At 48.0% G+C, this 20,587-nt stretch overlaps 1 protein-coding gene across 2 annotated transcripts in view; it reads left to right on the top strand.

Annotated features, from left to right (window-relative positions):
• The window catches only part of Fstl4 (follistatin like 4), a 448,062-nt gene that overhangs the window by 47,501 nt on the left and 379,974 nt on the right, over window positions 1-20,587 (top strand). For both annotated transcript variants that reach the window (XM_004666513.2, XM_045153541.1), the window contains exon 3: window positions 7,008-7,041. In XM_004666513.2, the coding sequence (XP_004666570.2) occupies window positions 7,008-7,041 (34 nt within the window). The remainder of the gene's footprint in view (window positions 1-7,007; window positions 7,042-20,587) is intronic.

The raw sequence follows: 20,587 nt of genomic DNA, 5'->3' as shown, positions 1-20,587 counted from the left end.
TCTTGAATACTATGATTAGAAGTATACAACATACCACCAGGCTCCTGTAGTTTGATTTTAAACTATTTCAGAGCACAGTAATAGGAAAGCTTCTAAACTCATTTTATAAATCTGGTGTAATTTAAGTTCCTAAATCTAAGAAAACATCAACCTCATTTATGAATATAAGTAAAAATCACAGACAAATCAGAGCAAAAATACTTAAAGTCACACCAGACAGAATCTAGCAGCACATTTTTGAAAAGTATATCATAACTAAGAAAAGCTTCTTCCAGAAATGCAGAGATAGTCAAATATTGTGAAATCTACTTTAGAAATAATTCTACTAATAGAAGGAGAAAAATCATGTGCTCATCTCCATAAATGCAGAAATAGTACTTGATAAAAGTCAAGACATATGTATTTTATTTTATTTTCGTTCAACAAATATGTATTGAACATCTGCTCTATCATAGTATTAAGGATCTAAGAGTGAAAATGATACTGGCCCCTTTCCAACTCTTGTTCCAGTAAAGGCAGTCAATAAATAAGGGGATAAAGGGACAAGCCATTTACCTAGAACATCATTTATTTGAAAACTTCAATAAAATATATATATATATTGATTTCATTAGTATAGTTAATATATCTCAGTCCAAAAGACCATATTTTACTAGAGAAATTCTAAAGGTTTTCTTACTAACGAAAGTAAAAAAAAAACGTAAAAATGCTTACTCTGTGGCATTTCGTTGTTGTCATTGTTTTGGGGACAAGGTCTCACACTGCATCCCAGGCTGGTCTTGAACTCACGGTGTAGCCCAAGCTGGTCTTGAGCTCCTGGGGATCTTCCTCTCTCAGTCTCCAGAGTGCTGGGATTATAGATATGCTGGTACCACCACAAGATTGCAGTGTTTAAGGTTGATTTGAATAATTACTTAAAACAGTAAGGGAAAGAAACTAAAAAGATAGAAACTGAAAAGGAAGAGGTAAGATCATTGCTGTTAAGACATAATGTCACAAAATGTGCAAGTAAGAATTTCCAAAGGATTAGTGGGAAAACAATAATGAACAGTAAGAAATGAAAAGAATAATAAAGAATAAAAAAGAAGGGCTGGAGAGATGGCTTAGTGGTTAAGCGCTTGCCTGTGAAGCCTAAGGACCCAGGTTCAAGGCTCAGTTCCCCAGGACCCACGTTATTCAGATGCACAAGGGGGCACATGCATCTGGAGTTCATTTGCAGTGGCTGGAGGCCCTGGCACGCCCATTCTCTCCCTCCCTCCCTCCCTCCCTCCCTCTCTTTCTGCCTCTTTCTCTGTCACTTTCAAATAAATACAAATAAACAAAAAATATTTTGAAAAAAGAATAAGTGGCTTTTCTTAGCTCCTTTCCTTGTTACCAGGGGAAAAAATACCTGGCAAGTCGGGTGTGGTGGCACACGCCTTTAATCCCAGCACTTGGGAGGCAGAGGTAGGAGGATTGCCATGAGTTTGAGGCCACCCTGAGAATACAGAGTGAATTCCAGGTCAGCCTAAACTAGAGTGAAACCCTACCTCGAAAAACCAAAATAAATAAATAAATAAATAAAACCTGACAATCAGCAGCCCACAGGAGGAAAGGTTCATAGTTCAAGGGGTGCAGTTCACAGAGGCAGGAAAGCTTGGTGGCAGAACCATAAAGCAGCTGGTACCTTGCACCTGTGGTCAGGAAGCAGAGAGTGGCCAGCGGCATGGATCAGCACACTTCTCCTTTTTACTCAGTCTGGGACCCCCAACCCACAACTAAGGTGGGCATTTCTGCCTTAGCCTAATCTAGAAACTATCTCTAAAAGACATAACTGCAGGTTCCTCTTGGGTGACTCTAGATCCTATCAAGTGGATGATCAATATTAGCTATCACAAAGTCTGCTTCATAATGCCAGTGTATTCAATCCAACTTCAGAAGTCACCATAGTCTTTGACAGTTCCAACACTATTTAAAAATCCAACGTCCCAACTCTATTCGGAGACTCAAGGCAATTACTTAACTATAAGCCCTTATAAAATGAATAAACAGGTTGCATAGTACCGATGTACCATGGCACAAAAATCAGCTTTCCCACTCAAAAAGGGAGGAGTGGGGGCATAGCAAGGCAGGATCCGACTACAACCCTTAGGGAAAGCAGCCAGTCCCCCAGCTTACGTAGCCTCACCCACCCATCTGTGATGCCTACAGGACGCAGAGCCTCTCTCGTGGGCCACCTACGCGCGTGCACAGGGTGCTCCTCAGCAGTCGCCCTGTGGTGCTGGCGTTGCCGTCCTGGGGTCTTCGTTGCTGATCAGGCTTCACCACCACAGCTTCATGCGGTGGCCTCTCAGGGTAACCCTGCCACGCATTGCCTGGCCTCAGCAGCCCTCCATACTCCTCAATTATGCAGCTTTCATACTTACAAAACCAAGAACGTGTGAACAAAGCTGCCAAATTCTGCTTGCAGCTTGTCCTTTTAGACCAAAGTGACATCCACTTCTGTATGCCTCCAAGGTTGACCGACCTAGAGGAAACACTACCCTGGGCAATTGTTTTTAAGCAGGGACCCCTTCAGATCAGGGAATGAGTCCCTTCAAATGAATTCCCAGTTTAGGCTCTCTCCTTTCAAATGAAATTTGCATTTTCACAAGATGGAACTCTGAATAAGTGGGGTCTTTCCCTTGGGGTATCTTTCCTGTTGTCCCAGCATTGTGTAAGGTTTTTGTCTTTAATAATCAAACCTGTCTTTCTATAACTTTAAACTCATTCACACTCTTTTCCTTGCCAAGCTTCATATCTTTTTTACCTTTCTGCCCCAGTTGTTGCCCTTTCTTGTTTTAAGTCCTGGATCATAGCAGCAAGCGTTAACCACGACACAGCCTGAATGGTCTCTCTTCTTGAGGTTTCCTCTGCAAAACAAGCTAGCCAGGGCTGGGGAGATAGCTTAGATGGCAAAGCGCTTGCCGTGCAAGCATAAGGACCTGAGTTAAATACCCATAACCCATGTCAAAAGGCAGATGTGATGGGGTACACTATAATTCCACCACTGGAGAGCAGAGACGGAGGATCCCTGCGGCTGGCTGAATAGTCCGACCAGCATACTTGGTGGGCTCTGGGCCAGTGAGAGACTCAGTCTCAGAAACGTAGATGGAATCTGAGGGTCCACACCCAACGTTGTCCTCTGGCATCCACATACACATCCATACATGAGCACACGTGCCTGCATCCATACACAAAATAAAATACTCCATTACTTTGTAATTCAGTCTCATTAAAGTTCTGAACACAGATATAATACAACCAAATTCTTTGCTAGAATAGGACGTGAACTGCTTCTGGTCTAGTCCCCAAAAGAGTCCGTGTTCTCCTCTGAAGACTTTTGAGTGGGGCCTTGGCTATCTGCATTTCTCTTGACACTCTGGTCTTACATTAGACCAGTTGGCCAGTGAGCTCTGAAGATCCTTCTGCCTCCGCCTCCTTACTGCTGAGATTACAAGCAGGGCCACCACCCCTGTTTGTTTGTGTGTTTGTTTGTTTTTCCCTTGGATGTTGGGGGATTTGAGCTCAGGTCTTCATGATTGTACAGTGTGGTGTTTAGAATGAGATGTCTCCTGTGGCTCGTGTGTTTTGAGTACTTGGTACCCAGCTGGTGGGAGTTTGGGAAAGTTGCAGGGCTTTGGGGAGGTGGACGCTTGCTGGAGGAAGGGTGTTGCTGTGGGTGGGCTTTGGGGCAGGACAGCCCAGTAGATAGACTGCTTCTTGCTACTGCAGAGATGGATGCCCAGTTGTGCCACGTGATGCTTACTCTCTGCTATGATATGACGATGTGATGTCCAGAGGTTTGCTCGTGCCATGGTGAAGCTTCCCCTAGAAACTGTGAGCTGAAATAAACCCTTCCCTTCAGTAAGTGGTCGGGATTTTGTCCCAGCAGTGAGAAGGTAACCGGCACATGTAGTGAGCACTTTAGCCACTGAGCCACTTTCTCAGCTGGCCCCCAGCTTATTCCTTTTTATCCTAAAGTGGTCTTTCTCATAAATTGTAGGTTCCCTTTATATTGTTTTGTTTTGCAAGGTAGGGTCTCACTCTAGCCCAGGCAACCTGGAATTTACTGTGTAGTCTCAGAGTGGCCTCAGACTCATGGTTATCATCCTACTTCTGCCTCCCAAGTGCTGGGATTGAAGGTGTATGCCACCATGCCTGGTTCTTTCTATTCTCTGTTGAAGATTCTTTCTAATAGTTTTTTTTTTTTTTTTTTTTTTGAGGTAGGTTCTCACTCTAGCTCAGGCTGACCTGGAATGCACTATGTAGTCTCAGGTTAGCCTGGATCTCATGGTGATCCTCCTACCTCTGCCTCCTGAGTGCTGGGATTAAAGGCGTGCGCCACCATGCCCTGCCTCTTTCTATTAGTTTTATTCTTTTTTAAAAAAAATTTATTTATTTATTTATTTGAGAGCGACAGACACAGAGAGAAAGACAGAGAGAGAGAGAATGGGCGTGCCAGGGCTTCCAGCCACTGCAAACGAACTCCAGACGCGTGCGCCCCCTTGTGCATCTGGCTAACATGGGACCTGGAGAACCGAGCCTCGAACCGGGGTCCTTAGGCTTCACAGGCAAGCGCTTAACCGCTAAGCCATCTCTCCAGCCCTCTTTTTTTTTTTTTTTTTTAAGCACAGTGTATGCTCCTTGCTCCCTCAGTACTTCTCACAGAGACTATCTTCTTCCGGAGCCTGCTGCATTCTCCCCAGCACACTGTATTCTATTCTCTCATCTTCTCTGCCTGTTGCCCCCTTCCTCCTCCAGCCCTGCCGGAATTCTTGCCTGCTCTCCAGTGCTGTGTTCAAAGGTTCTTTGAAAAATATTCCTCCTTGCTTCCAGCCTAATGTGAAATACTAGCATTTATCAAGGCAAATTACCCTTTGATTTCTCAGTAATATGGATGTCTTTCTAGCTCCTTGATCAACTGTGAATATCAATGCAGAGCTTCTGTTTTACCTAGGTAATCTCTAAAATAGTTTGCTCATTGCACTGCACATAACTGGCATCAAAATGGTTCTTGAGATTGGATTAGGAAAACCTGTGGGCTTTATTTACCCCAGAAGCATTGTCTGAGTACCTAATGTTCAAAGATCTTAATCATTAGAACCCATTAGTGACCAGAAGATGTTTTCCTAAGTCCATATGAGCACTGAAGCCAGGCGGAGAGTAGGACAACCACCTGGAAGAGTGTTTCCCACACTTAGAGCCAGCCCTCACCGCACATAAGGAGGCCTTGGGGGCCAGCTGGGCTCGCTAAAGGCTGCATGATTGACGGCGCGTTCTAGAGCTGCTGTCTGACATATGCCTGGAGACGTTGGGAGGCTAAGACGGGAGGTTCCCTGGGAGTCTGAAGCCAGCCTGGGCTGTGGAAAGAGTTCCAGGTCAGCCTGGGATAGAGTGAGACCTTGCCTCAAAAAAAACCCACATTTTTAAAGAATACCATTTCCGGGCTGGAGAGATGGCTTAGCAGTTAAGCGCTTGCCTGTGAAGCCTAAGGACCCCGGTTCGAGGCTCGGTTCCCCAGGTCCCACGTTAGCCAGATGCACAAGGGGGCGCACGCGTCTGGAGTTCGTTTGCAGAGGCTGGAAGCCCTGGTGTGCCCATTCTCTCTCTCTCCCTCTATCTGTCTTTCTCTCTGTGTCTGATGCTCTCAAATAAATAAATAAATAAAAATTTATAAAAAAAAAAAAGAATACCATTTCCTTTTGTGTGCATGCAGGTATACCTGCATGTGCATGTGGAGGTTAGAGAACCATATGATTCCTTGGGAATACAATCTACCTTTGAGAAGATATTTTATTGTCAACCTCAACACATATGGAAAATATACCATGATCATAATCCCCTCCTAACACCCTCCTAAATCCCCTCTCCACTGAATCCCTTCGTCTTTCCTACTAGACTCTCTTCTACTTTGATTTCATTATTTTTTTCCTCCTATTCTGCAAGTCTCATGTAGGTAGTGTCAGCTTCTGTGAGGTCATGAATAGCAAGGCCACTTTGTGTCTGGAAGACAGTTTTGTAAGCCCTTCTCCCCTTCCTTTGGCTCTTATGTTCTTTCCACCACCTCTTCCACAATGGTCCCTGAGCCTTGGAGGGTGTGATAGAGATGTCGCACTTAGTGCTGAACACTCCATTGTCACTTCTTCTCAGCAATTTAGTGAGTTTTGAGTCACTCCAGTGGTCACCATTATCTAAAGAAGAAAAACAAGTAGCTTCTCTAACCAAAAGTAAGAGCAGCATTAATATATGGGTATAAACATAGGCATTCAGATAGCAGTGTGGTGGGAATAATGCATCCACTTAGCCAGACAACAGTAGTCATTTTCCCCAGGGCTTATGACCTCACTAACCATAGGCTTTGACTAGGTTTTCAGTAGCAGGCAGGAATTGGCTTACCTGGAGAGGGCTTTAAAGACAGTCAGAGAACAATTTGTTTTCCCTATAAAAGATGTGCCACCATTGTACCAGTTGGCACATTTTGCTATCCTGGTCAGCTATAGAACTTGCAGGATCCATTTGATGGCTAAGATCACTGATTAGTTCCCCTCCCTCAACAGACTACACAGGTATTTCCAGCGACCTCAATAGGAAGGAGGCTTCCAGCTCAGCTCCAGCTTGTTTTCTCCGTGGCCTGCAGCCCAAGAATGTGGAGTGCACAGCAAAGGGCCCCTACCACGTCGTTCTGGCAGGAAACTGAGAGCCTTGACAGTGGCCTGTAATGTTCTGGGGCCATCAAGGGCCCCTGACCAACACCTTCCTAGAAGATATCTGACTACTGGTGCTGAGATTCTCCCCAAGTCTCTGAAGCAGTATTGTTTGCATTTAAGATGTGTGGGTCCAAATTAGACCTGGCGTTGCCAGGTATCTTGCTCCTCCTAGTTTATCCAACTTACTGTGAAAGTGTGGCTAAGACGACATGAGATAGTTACGAGAGTCTGCACATACGAGTTATTCTTCACAACACACAAATATTTCTTTTCTTTCAGGAATCTAGAAGCTTTGGAGCCACAAGAAGAGAAGGTAGGGAAATGTGCTCACTTTCATTTAATTCTAAGTGCTGACGTTTTGAAAGCAGTTTTGTTGAAATTGAGGTGGGCTTCAGACTCGGGTCTCCTGTTCCTTGATATTTCTGCAGCCTTTCCCAGGCGCTGACTGACTCTTGGCTCAAGGGCTCAAGAACCAAATGCCAATTTTGTGTACAAGAACCGGGCTTCTGCCTCCCCATGTCGGAGGTGGTGCTGGCTTGCGTATGCCCACCCTGTGGTCTCAGAGAGGGCCCTCAAGTGAAATTTGAAGTCATTATTTGGTTTCACCAAGCAAAAAAGCATTAATAATAACAAAAAAATGCTTTACAGTTTGAGGAGTTTCGGTATTGAGCAGGCAATGCCACTGTGAAAAATGTTTCCGATTAGATTTTTATGGCTTTAGCTCAGCCGAAATAGAAATAACCAATTAATTTTCCCTTTGAAAACAATTCCATGATGTTCCAGTTTCCCTGCCAGCATCCTCTAGCACATTTGTTTTCAGGGCTCAGAGGTAAGCATCTAGGGATGGTAATTTCAGAAATGTTTTAGCGGAAATTGAAATGTCTCTTATTTACTTTCAGTAATACCTGCTTTCTAATAAGAGGATGTCTTTTGCGTGATTTGTGGATTCATTGATAATCAATTCACTGTAGTGATTTGAGGATAAAGTCAGAAACCAAAAGGGCATTCTTGGTCTAGCACATAGCCTTTGCTTTTAGCCCTAACCACATCTTTGTCTGTGGTATCTGCAGAAAAAGGGTGGATGGCGGCTGGAAAATGCAAAAGAAAATACTGTTGACTCCTAATGCTAATATATCTTTGCCCCCTGGATAACTCCTGTGTTTTGCAACAGAACAAATGGCTTGGGTGTCCATGTTGCCAGAGTGTGTTTCTGAATGGACTATGTACATGCAATAGTGTGCATGCTGGGCTCACCAACTCCCGCTGTCCGCCACGCTGAAACTACCGTGTGAGCCCTCTCGCTTCATTCCCATGTGCAGTTGTCTTTGGGTTTGAACTCAATGTTCTCTGAGCTGTATCCATAGGGCACCCTGGCACTGTTTGCATATCAATACCAAATTAAACTGGATGCAGGTGAATGAGGCAGAGGAGAGCATCTTGATTTGAAAATTATGTTCACCATGGGAGTTGGAGAGAAATACCCACAATGAGAGAAGTTGCCATGAACTTTGACTTTCAATGGCATGCTCTTCATCCCAGTGCCCAAGTGAGACTGTTTGGAATTAATTTGCATGAAATAATGACATATAATCTGAGCTGTTTTGGAATCTTACTGTCTCTGTCTAAAAATATCTCTAACAAGGCTAGAGTTACAGGACAGCCCCATAGATTTCTATCCGAAGGGATACAGGTCCTGGCTGAGTTTACAGGATGAGCGTGGGGGGCCGGCAGAAGGGTAGGAACCCTGATGCTCCCACTCACAGGCTCCTCCTCTCTGGAAGCATCATATTCCGCAGCTGGCTGGCTTGAAACATACCCTGTGGGTTGGTGTTGGCAAATTTGCCCCGACATCACGGATTTTTTTCTTCTCGTGGAATGTTGTCTCTCTTGCTTGTTTCTGGCAAGGCTGAGTGCATTGCAGCCCCTGAAATAGCTCAGTGTCCCGACGTCACTGCCACCTGGCAGGCAGGGAGGAGTGGTGACCCCTGGAAGGTTGGTTCCAAGTATTTTGGGGTCTGAGAACTCATTACCGCATGTTGTAGGGATGCTAATCTCCAGAGCGGTAGATGAGGATAAAAATAATAGAGGCGCTATGAATATGTCACCCCTACGAATCAAGGCAGGTCACTACCGTCTAGCAACACACGTGTGGTTTTGAGTCCTCCCTCTGTCTTGACTTGGACAGAAGGATAACAGGTAAGTCAAGCCTCGTTCACCAGTTCCAGGAGGGTCCAGAGAGATCTGGGGGAGCACTTGGGCCTGAAGAGGCAGCCCCAAGATGATTTGTCATGTAGGCTTGTCCAGCTTTGTTATTTATATCTAACCCAGTGGTATCAGCTCAGATGAATTTTGAAAGTTCATGACTAAGGCTGCCTGTGAGGTGAGAGGGGCTGATAATAGCTTTGGAAATGGAGTCCAGGCTGAATCGGGGCTTGGGGACCACTGAGGTGAGATGAATGCACTCTGCCTTGGGCCTGCTCCCTCCCTTACAGGTCCACGGTGCGTTGGTTTCCAGGCCACAGCCTCGCTTCCTTGCCTCTGACTGCTCAATTCCTTCGTCGCCCATCAGCCCCTCCCCACGCCGTCCACCTGTCTCGATGTCTTAGCTCACACTCCTGTGATATCTGCTGATTCATCTCCTAACAGCAGGAATTCTCCCCATGTTCCTGGCTGTCCTAGCTCAGGAACAGGGACTGTTCAGGACTTGTTTCTTGAATAAGCTCTCAAGTTAGCCATTTTCCTTGGTTCTCAAAAAAGGCTTTTAAAGTGGTGTTTGGTTCTGTCATTATGCTTTTGTTCCTTTGAAAGACTGCTGTTGTTCTTCGGCTGCATTGTCAAGTCCAGTGATGTTGGGTTAGACTATTCTCACACAAACAAAATGTATGTCCTGTGGACGTCAATTCGATATTCCTGGCCAATGTGTTCATGAAAGTTCTCCAGGTTCACCTAAGTTTAGTGTCATGCTCCAGGTGCATACAAGCTTGGTGTCACGGGATGCATGGTGTTTCTCAGAAGGGGATGCGGGAAGCAAGGCACGATGGCATTTTGGGAGACTGTCTGAAAATAACGCAAACAAAAATGACATGTTGAAGTCCTGACCCAGAGCTTGTGAATGTGACTTTACTTGGAAATAGGGTCTGCCGGTGGCAGACGTACTCAAGACGAGGTGATACCGGATCCAGTCGCGTAGTACACAACTTCGTGGTGCTGGAACAAACATCCAACCAAGCACAGCCTACGGGGGGAATGGGTTGCTTCGAGCTTACAGATCCAGAGGAAGGTGTATGAAAGGCAGGAAAGGCTGGCTCCCATTCATAAATCTAAGCAGAGAGAAACCGCAGGCAGCCAGCAAATGCCACAGAGCAGGGCTTGCAAAGGGCACTGAGTAGGATGCCAGCACTGGACATCCAAGATAATGACGTTAGTCTTGTTTCATCCCATGGGAAACCGATCTGGGGAAGTGCTACATGTTATCTTCCCTGCGAGAGGTGAAGTTAACATGAAATTCCCCAAGCAAAGTGCCAGGGAGGCTGGGCAGGGCAGGGTGAGCCAGATTGACTCCTTTGAGTTTGGGAGTTCCATCTTGGAGGATGATCATTATGCATCAGGTCAGGGCAGGTTGGATTGGTTACTTTGAATGAATATGGGTTTTTTTTTTCTTGCTAGAAAGACAGACAGACAGACACACACACACACACACACACACACACAGAGAGAGAGAGAGAGAGAGAGAGAGAGAGAGAGAGACAGAGACAGAGACAGAGACAGAGAGACAGAGAGAATGGGCACACCAGGGCCTCCAGCCACTGCAAACAAACTCCAGATGCCTGCGCCACCTTGTGCATCTGGCTAACGTGGGTCCTGGGGAATTGGACCGAGGTCCTTTATCTTTGCAGGAAAACACCTTAACCACTAAGCCATCTCTCCAGCCTATGGGGGCTTGTTGCTTAAAAAAAATAAGGAAGAAGGCTCAAAGGCTGGTGATCAAGCAACATCTTAGTGAGGCAGGATTCAGTCCCTGGACTCTGCTCTCTGGATTTGTCATTAGTGATCTTCTTTTGGGGGGGCCTGTAACCTTGCCTAACTACTCAAAAAATGGGGACCAACTTACTCTTAATTCCTATCGATTCAAGCAAAGTAGGTGGCACCTTACCCCCAAGACTCCTTCCTTCACGGTTGTCAGTGGAGACAGGAGGCCGGGGTTACAACTGGGCCACTACCTCCCCCCATACCCGAACCCCCACCCCACCCCAGCCAGCCCCCAGTGCACTGAACTCTCCCTCTGGTGGTTGAGAGTTGCTTAAATGGCCTGATATTGCTTCATCTGTCCAAGGGCTGTTACACATAGCTGGATGCCAAGCCTGCGAAGCTGAGAGGAACTTACAAAAGAAAGTCTTTGTATCCAAATAGGTTTGCAATATTTACTTTTTTAGGGACTGTGCAAGAGACATAGTAGCAGAGACTGGGGCAAAGAAATGGGGGCAGTAGATATCACGCCGTGAGGCCGCGTGGCTTCCTCAGGGAGCTGAGGCCACTGCTGTCTTCAGAACAGGCCTGCACTGCTTTGGTCTTTGTGCTCAGGGCTCCTGGGCTAGCCACACAGGGCCAGCAATGGCTGTGTCCTTGCTGCTGCCCAGCACAGGAATTTCACACCTCTCTACAGGCACCTAAAATTTAATTTCAACCTTTTCTGAAACTTCAGCAAGGAGGTGCCAACCTGACCCCTCCAAGACACCCCTGTGTCCACTCTGAGAGCCAGTGTGTTGGTTATGTCTGCCAGAATCCATCGGCTCAGACCAGCACTTTTCTCTGACAGATCCCATCACATCGAATTACAGCCATGAGAGCGCCCTTGAGGTTTCTGGGCAAGTGGCTGGGATAATTCCGCCCTTCCCAGCCGTCGATTAAGGAGCAGGGGGTGATCTGTAAGCTATTCCAGATGTCTGTGATTGCGCTGTGATTAGGGGCTACGAGCTTGGGGACGGGCACCAGTGTCATGTCACATTACTCACCCTCCCAAGGATGCTTCACTCTGTGCACCAGCCTCAGCCAGCTTCAAGCCTGGGAGGGGAAGGACCCTGCTGTCTTCAAGGAAAAGGAAAAGGAGTGACAGCCATGCTGGCCCTGGTGGCTCTAGCTACTTAGGCTGCTTAGCAATGCAAATCCCCTAACCAAATGGGGGCTGCCAGTCCCAGTGTGAAACCAGTGCCTGGCTTCCTGAAAGCCCTTGGAGTGGGTCCTTGGCTGAGGGCGGCTTCTAACGGCCCCTTTATAGTGTTGCACATCTGCGTGAACTCCAGCTTTCAAGAACTGCCTAGTGTTTACCATTCGTGTTGATTTGTTTAGCAGATGCTTTCTGGATCTCCCTCCCTCGCCTGCAGAATCTATCTCAGTCTAACATGAAGTGGCATGGATGAAACAGATTAATAAACTCACGGGCTCTTTTTTTTTAAATTTTTTATTTATTTATTTGAGAGCGACAGACACAGAGAGAAAGACAGATAGAGGGAGAGAGAGAGAATGGGCGCGCCAGGGCCTCCAGCCCCTGCAAACGAACTCCAGACGCGTGCGCCCCCTTGTGCATCTGGCTAACGTGGGACCTGGGGAACCGAGCCTCGAACCGGGGTCCTTAGGCTTCACAGGCAAGCGCTTAACCGCTAAGCCATCTCTCCAGCCCAAACTCGCGGGCTCTTTTGCGTGAACTTCTTTAATGGCTACAGATGGAGAGAATCTCAAAGGACGCCAACCAGACTTGACAGTGCTGAGGGCAGCAGATCCTTTTCAATTACAGAATACCACTTAGCAAGGGCCCACTGTCCCTAGCAGACAGGAAGCATTCATACGCATCTGTAGTCACTGGGCTCAGAGGAGTTGGGAGTGGCATGTGTCTCCTGTAGCCCTGACCCCACAAATGTTGGCTCTTCAAGGGGGTGGTTGTTTTTAGTTCGGGTGATGGAAGACTACATTGTTCCTAACCGCCCCAAGGGGAATAACAAGTGGGAGGCACCACTGGCTGGTGTGCTCTGTTCAAGCACAGGGTTCCACACTCAGGAGAACCAAGCCTCCCTCTTCTTGATGAAACACACACAAGCACAAACAAATACAGACAAACCAGTTTCCCCAAGAGGAGGGCCTTCTAGGTCCCAGCGTCAGGTTCTTTCCTTACACATCACAGACACCAGTCCTGCGTATGTGCTTTCAAAGCTCTGTGGTAGTGACATGGATAAAGACCCTCCCTGAGGACCTGGTGTGGCACCAGCCAGAGGATGCTTAGTCTACAGATAAGTCCACGTTCTATTCCCCAAGGTTCTTCAAGGAGGTCAGGAGTATCTGGGTCTGGAAAGATCACCGTAGACTCATGCAGTGCAAGCGCACAAATGTTCTGGCTTTCTCTGCCCTGGGGAGGCGGCTCTTCTACCCTGCCCAGTGATGGAAGCACCAAGACCTTATGGTCCACAGCTCAGGGTGGCTGATAAAACCACCTTGCCCAGGACCACAGCAACACTTACAGAGGATGTCTCCCAGTCTAGTGTAGATCGGCTGATAGAATCACCTTGCCCAGGACCCCAGCAATGCTTACAGAGGATGTAAGCAAGTCTAGGATAGGTCTTGTGCCATTGTGCAGATTTCTTTTCCTGGGTACCCTGTCCCTGACACACGTAAGGCACTGAAAAAGGTGTTCTATGTCTGGCATCTCCTAAGACTGATGCACCTTTATGTTACCTCTCCATTTGTTGTAAAGAGAAAAATGACAGGTAGGGGGCTTTCAGCTTATTTGGCAAGGACATCATAATCCTGGGTGCTGTGGCCCCCATCTGCCCTGTTTGTCCCTCTCCTTTGTCACTTTGCTCAGAGAACTATTTAATTCCTTGTGTGTGTGTATGTGGGGGGTATGGGGCGCACACAGGGGTGTGCAGATGCACGTGCCTTGTGTACGCTTGTGCAAAGCCAGGGGAAGACGCCGAGTTTCCTCTGATGCTCTTCTGCTTATGTCCCCGAGGCTTTCACGGAACCTGGATGTCATGCCACTTCTTCCCCAGCCAGACTGACTGAGCAGTGAGTCCCAGTGGCCCTCCGGTCTCTTCCCACCTCAGGGGCTGGGGTCACAGGCATACACGGCCATACCTGACTTTGTATGTGCGTGCTGGGGAAACTTCTGCCTTCATGCCTGTGCACTAAGCACTCAGACCCTCCGAGACACCCCCAGCCCCATCACTCCTTCTGCTCCAACTCGTGGGTCTGTCTTCCAGAAAGCACTTAACAGGTGTTCTTGCAAATGCTGCATACCTGCACGGCTGGAGCAGGCAAGCAGAAGGAGCGGGCAGGAGAGAAGTCCCTGGGTGATCAGAGCTCATCAAGATGTGTCCTTGGAGGACACCATTGCAATGATTGGGCCACAGGTGCCTGTCTGGACTCCCACTGTCAAGAGCATCATGATCCCCAAAGGACACGATCACAGCAGGTTCACAGGGGCTGCAAGCTCGGCCCATGTCAGGGTTGTCACCGGGAGCCACCCTCAAGGCGCAGGGGTAAAGGATGAAGACACTCCTGTGAGACCTGCTGAGGCCCCAGAAGGACCCTTCTCTGAGCTCCCAGCAAACCTTAAGGTTGGTGTTTGTCATCTTCCTCCCTTGCCTGACTCCCAAGCCACAGCAAGTCTGCCTTTCACGGACTCTGGGAAAGTTCTTCGCCACACATTGGAAGGTGCCCCCTGCTTGAAGGAAAGGCAGTTCACTTCATCCTCCCTGGAAACACGATCTTCACAGGCCGCCCAGACGCATGTCTCCTAGGCAGTTCTAAATGTCCTGATAACAGTTAAGGCCAACTGTCATAGCCTCAGGTCTTTTCTCTAAAGGGTAGTTGTCATGGTTGGCATTCTCCATTGTCCTCAACAGTGTATAGCATCACTGGTCACTTGCTTATTTCAAATAACAAGACCCCAGTCAACTAGCTCAAACCCAGAGAAGACCTATGGATGCATATGTAAGTGGACATCAGTGTGGAGGAGAGTTGTGGGTTTACATGTAAGTGGACATCAGTGTGGAAAAGACTTGTGGGTTTACATGTAAGTGGACTTCAGCGTGGAGGAGAGTTGTGGGTTTACATGTAAGTGGATATCAGCATAGAGGATTGCTTTCTGACTCCAGGCACATTTGATTTGGCTGTGGGCCAGGGACCTGGCTCTTCCCTGCACTTCACCATGTGGGTGACTCATTACAGTGAGTGCTAACCTCGCTCCCCAGCAGAAGCGAGACGATAGGGTCTCTGCCTCTCCCTAAGGTTCTGAGGTTTCCTGGGATTGGATCCACTTGGCTGGCACACTCCTTGTGCTGCTGATACTGTGAGTCACCTGCTGTGCCCTGATGGTGGCACATCCTGGGCAGAGAGTAGGAGGAAGGAGGGTCCCGAAGTGACAGTCAAGACATGGGAGCAGGAAGATAACCAAAACAAAAAGTTCCCCAAGCATATTTCCAGCGAAGTAATTATCACACATCCAGGGCTCTCTTCAGAGAACATTCATCCCATGGTTGTAGGCATTCTCTTCCCATCCCCCAGAGAAGGAATCTGAGGCCAAGACTGTGAGTTCAAACGGGATCCTTGGTGTCCAACAAAGGACACTTGTTTCTTAATCACAGCCATCTCTGGTGACTTGTCTCCTGTTCTGGCCCTGTACCTCTGTCCGCCAGGGTGGCTGGATGACCAAGGGGGTGCATTGAGGGCCCATTAGTGAAAATAGAGAGCAGTGAACTTTTGCTTTGGACTTTGCTGTAACCCCTTTCCTTCTCTTTTTCTTTTGCATGTGGGTGGTGTACATGCATGTGTGTGTGTGTGTGTGTGTGTGTGTGTGTGGTTACATGAGCATGTGTATTCATGTGTATGTGAGGTGTACATGCATGTGTGTGTGTGTGTGTGTGTGGTGTACATGAGCATGTGTATTCATGTGTATGTGAGGTATACATGCATGTGTGTGTGTGGTGTACATGAGCATGTGTATTCATGTGTATGTGAGGTATACATGCATGTGTGTGTGTGTATGTGTGGTGTACATGGGCATGTGTATTCATGTGTATGTGAGGTGTACATGCATGCGTGTGTGTGTGTGTGTGTGTGTGTGTGTGTGGTGTACATGGGCATGTGTATTCATGTGTATGTGAGGTATGCATGCGTGTGTGTGTGTGTGTGTGTGTGTGTGGTGTACATGGGCATGTGTATTCATGTGTGTGTGAGGTGTACATGTGGGCAAGCTGACCACTTAGAGACACTCCGCAGAAAGGACGGGAGTAGCCCACTGAAAAGTGAAGGAATGGCAAATAGCAGCTCAACGACAGAACATCGGAGCTGGCCCTCACAGCGCCCAGCAGAGCTGTAAAAGTAACTGGAGTCTCAATCGAGGGTCCCAGGCAAAACATCTTCTCCTTGGGCGGGGCTTTCGATCCGTGTTGGGGTGCCCAAGCATGCAGCTCCTTTCCTAAAGTAGACAGGCAGGACGGCCCTTAGGATCATCCCACCTCACACCCGTGCCTGCCTGTCTCGGCTCCCCCGCAATCTGGTTCAGTCGCGGGATTTAGTGTTTGCCCATCTCGTCCAGTTAGATCTCTTGAGTGTGCATCCCACCCTGGACATGGGTGGATTTCTCCTCCAAGCCCAGACGGGTCAGCTGGGACACCTGGTATAGAAGTGTCCAGATGTGGTAATACAGACTCCTGGATCCACGGAGAGACAGCTAGCATTCTCTCTCCGGAATGGTGGCAGTAACGTTCTTGGGCCCTTGAATGGGTAAGATCTCTTTCCTTCCCTGGCAGCCATGCCAGGATGGGAAGAGACACTTTTGATCTTTTACTACTGCCTTCACTTTTAATCATTTTGGAAGCACACATGTTTAAAATACTTTTTCATGTTTTTTATTGTTTTTATCTAAGATCCATGTGGCGTACATGGGCTCCTGGGCTCCACCATCTCCCTTCCCCCCACTTTTTCTCCCCTTCCCTTCCTTACCCCCAAGTTCTCTCCTTTCCCCACATCCACATAAGATCCAAATAAAATATGGTATTTTAAAAATCGCGTTGATTCTGGAATTGCCAATTCTTTGGTTAGTTTGCAAATATGAACTCAGGGGTTGGGGTCCCAGGAAGCACCCCAGAACCTCAAATCTCCCCCCTTACATCCCCACCACAGGCATTTTTATACCATGGGCAAACATCAGTGACCTCTGCCCAAGTCTTACCTTGTCACAGGGCCAGGGTCTAGCCTGACCCAGGACAAGGGGTCTTGGAGGACATTTTGGAATAAACTTGCTTGGGTCTGAGATGGGGGTACCCCATTTTCAAAGCCACCTTCTCAGTCAGCTTCAGCAGCTTGTGATAATGTACTAGTATTATTAATATTGTAGGGGCCAGTTGAGCCAGTGGCTTCTAAGAGGGCACCAGGTGGCAGGAATGCATAGCTAGAGTTGCTGTTCATTGTCTTTTCTTTCTTTCTGTTTTATGTGTCTGTTTTCTGAGCAAGCTGACCTAGAACTCACTCTGTAGCTCACGCTGGCTTTGAACTCCTGGCCTCTCCCACCCAGCCAGAGTTGCTGTTCAGAGGCTTCATGTTAATTAACCCACTTCCCGTTTGTTCAACTGGCTACACATTTAAGATGATTTGGGGACGAGGGGCTCACTCATTTAAATTCTGCAGATTGGAAGGGTTCTTGGTGGGAACACTTTCAGAGTCATCTCTTACTCAGTTCTCAGAAGTCCCTTCTGAAATAGGCAGTTGGTTATTTTGTAGACAGAGCAAAAGGGAAGGGGCTCTTTGAAATCTACAGGAAAGCAATCAGAGAATTAAAATGGGGTTTGGACAGGGCCACTCTGGAAAACACATTTGCTGTGACAATCCAGTGTCCGCACCATTCAGAGGGAGACACTGTCGCTCAGTGTGGAATTGACCCAGCCTCGGACTGGGTGTGGGCGGAGGGCCCACATTCAGTTTGTGGGCGTGCTGGAGCACCTCAGTCGGCTTGATTTACTAAGTTCAGCAGTTGCTCCTTGTCCCTTTGGCTGGAAGCAGCATTCCCAGCCAGTGCTTAGCCGCTTCCCGTGAGTCCCGCACCATCTTCCCGAGCCGCAGCGCGTTTGGACGTGAAATGGGAGTGCTGTAGCTGAGAGAGGGTGTTTATTTGAGAGGGTCAGGTCTCATCTCGTACTTCAGACACTTGAGCTGAGCATAAAACAAGTTGTTGTTTGGCTGTTTTGTTAAAGACAGCATGTCTGTGAAAATGGCCAAGAACAGCACTTTCACACTATATATAGTATTTATTTTATTTTATTTTTTGAGGTAGGGTCTCACACTAGCCCAGGCTGACCTGGAATTCATTCTGTACTCTCAGGGTGGCCTGGTACGCTCAGTGATCCTCCTACCTCTGCCTCCCGAGTGTCCCAAGTGCTGGTAGTAAAATTGTGTGCCACCACGCCCGGCTTTGTATATAGAATTTAAAATAATGCCTCATTCTTGGGTAGTATTATTAGGCCACTTTTGCTCTCAAGTGCCTTTTGTTTGTCCTCTAATTGAATGTATTGAAGCAAACCTGTGAGTTAGGAAAGGAAAGATATCATCACTGGTGTCTGACAAGGAAGCGTGCACAGAGATGTCAAGGGACTTGCCTCAGGCCACACAGCTCATGATGGCCAGTTATTAAGTCCTTCCACTAATCTTTCTCTACAAATGAGCTTATGGCAGAGGCTGTACCAGTGAGGCGGGGCCGGGATGCAGCAAAGTGGAGAATGTTTGCCCGGCCAGAGCCAAGCCCTGGGTGTGATCCCCTTACCACAAAATGCAGGAGCGGTGGTGCACACCTGTGTCCTAGTGCGTGGGAGGTAGAGACGAGAGAGTCAGAAGCTCATTCTCAGCTACATATTGCATGTGAGGCTGGCCTGGGATGCGGGCTGAGGATAGCTCAGCTGTCTCACAAGCAATCACAGATGAGGATCTGAGCTTGATCCCCAGAACCCACATAAAATGTCAGGCCAAGTGGTGTGACTTGTCCCTTGCTAGGGTGCTGGGGAGGTGGTCCCTGGGGCACAATGGCCAGTCAGCCTAATTGGTGAGCTCCAGGCCTGATGAACTTCACACGCCCTGCAAACACACACACACACACAACAAAAGTACCCAGTGGGAAAGCGGAGAGTTGTTATCTCTCTTCTTTTGTCCTTTTTAAAATAAAATACTGCAATGGCAACTTTTCTCCTTTGTGAATGTAATGATTCTATACCTTGCATGGGGAAGAAATAATAAAAGTTAATCGTCTTCACATCACCTGTCTATGGTGAGGCTTAATTACCACTTGACATGTCTTACGGTTGGAAATGACAATTTAGAATTGAACATCCAAAATCTCCTCACTGCCACGTGTCAGCTGATGCACAGTGACCCCCAAAGTCACATGCTCCCCAGACAGGTGGCTCTGCAGCATTTCCCCCTAGCGACAGATATCCTTGGGATGGGAGTTTGAAGTGTGAACCGTGAGCCTATTGCCACCAACCACGGGCAGGATGTGAGCCTCACCTGCGTTCCAGTGGCTGAGCTCCCCCCACTCGCCCACATCCATGCCTCTCCTTGGTCCTTAATGAGCAAGATAGCTCACACACCGCGTGCTTTGCACAAATGAAGGATAGCTGTGCGTACTGTGGATGACACTTCTCCAAGAGGAGGCTGAGCAGTGGCTGTTTTGTTGTCATTTAACAAGCTCTGTGCCATCTGTGTTTAGGAAATAACAAAATCATTGCTTCTTTCCCCAAGAGCTTTCTGCAAGTGGAACTGTCCAGAGCTGACCCGTCTGTCCAAATCTCACATTGCACTGTGGAGAGTCCCAGGGGCAGAGGAAATGAAGACATCTCCTAAGCTAATACTGTTTGACATCTCTGAGCTCGGTGTAGATCCATGGTTGATGGCAGGGCCACACGGAAATGGGACTCCACTGGCCAGAGATGCTTGAGATATAGGGAGAGCTGCGCCCCTCTGGCCACAAGCAGTGTTTAGGTGACCCACAGAAGGCTGGTGTGCCCAGCACTCTGTCTGCCCAGGCTCACACCTTCCCCTTTCTGTGATGCCAGACATCAAGCCCAGGGCCTGCTGCATGCTAGGCGAGAGCTCGACCAGCGTGACGTGCCCAGGTGTCGTCAGGCTCTCCACGTCTCCTATGTGCTCTGGTGGCCAGGGCCAGAGTTACGTTTTGTCACCAGTTTACCCACTAGCAGAGGCATGGTGGGATCCGTGCACACAGGCTGTGAGTGGCAACCACAGGAGACTGCGTGTGCGGTGTCTCGCCTTGCACCCTGTGCATGCTGGGAATTCTCAACTTGAGCAGAGTTCTCTTCTGTTTAAGGGACCAACAGCACCCCTTTTTTTGCCCACATACAGTGCTCTTGTCTGCTGCTGCTGCTTAAAACCCCATAATTAGCACTGGGGAGATGCTGAAGGGGCAAAGTGTTGATGGGCAAACATGGGGGCCTGAGTTTGGACTCCCAGCACCCACATAAATGCTGGAGGTGGTGGTGTGTGTCTGTAACTCAGTGCTGGGGAGGTAGAGACAGGAGGATCCCTAGAGCTTGCTGCTTAGCCAGTCTACCCGAATTGGCATGCTCCAGGTTCAGTGGCAGAGCCTGTCTCAAACTGTAAGGTGGCAGGCTGGAGGGATGGCTTAGCTGCTAAGATGTTTGCCTGCAAAGCTAAAGGACCCACATTCAATTCCCCAGGACCCACGTAAGCCAGATGCACAAGGGGGCACACGCTTCTGGAGTTCATTTGTAGCAGCTGAAGGCCCTGGTGCACCCATTCTCTATCTGCCTTTTTCCCTCTCTCTCTCTCAAATACAAATA

This window comes from Jaculus jaculus, chromosome 6, assembly GCF_020740685.1.
Source record: "Jaculus jaculus isolate mJacJac1 chromosome 6, mJacJac1.mat.Y.cur, whole genome shotgun sequence".
Lineage (NCBI taxonomy): Eukaryota > Metazoa > Chordata > Mammalia > Rodentia > Dipodidae > Jaculus > Jaculus jaculus.
Note: the sequence above shows the minus strand (reverse complement) of the source record. Positions and strands in the feature narration are given on the sequence as shown.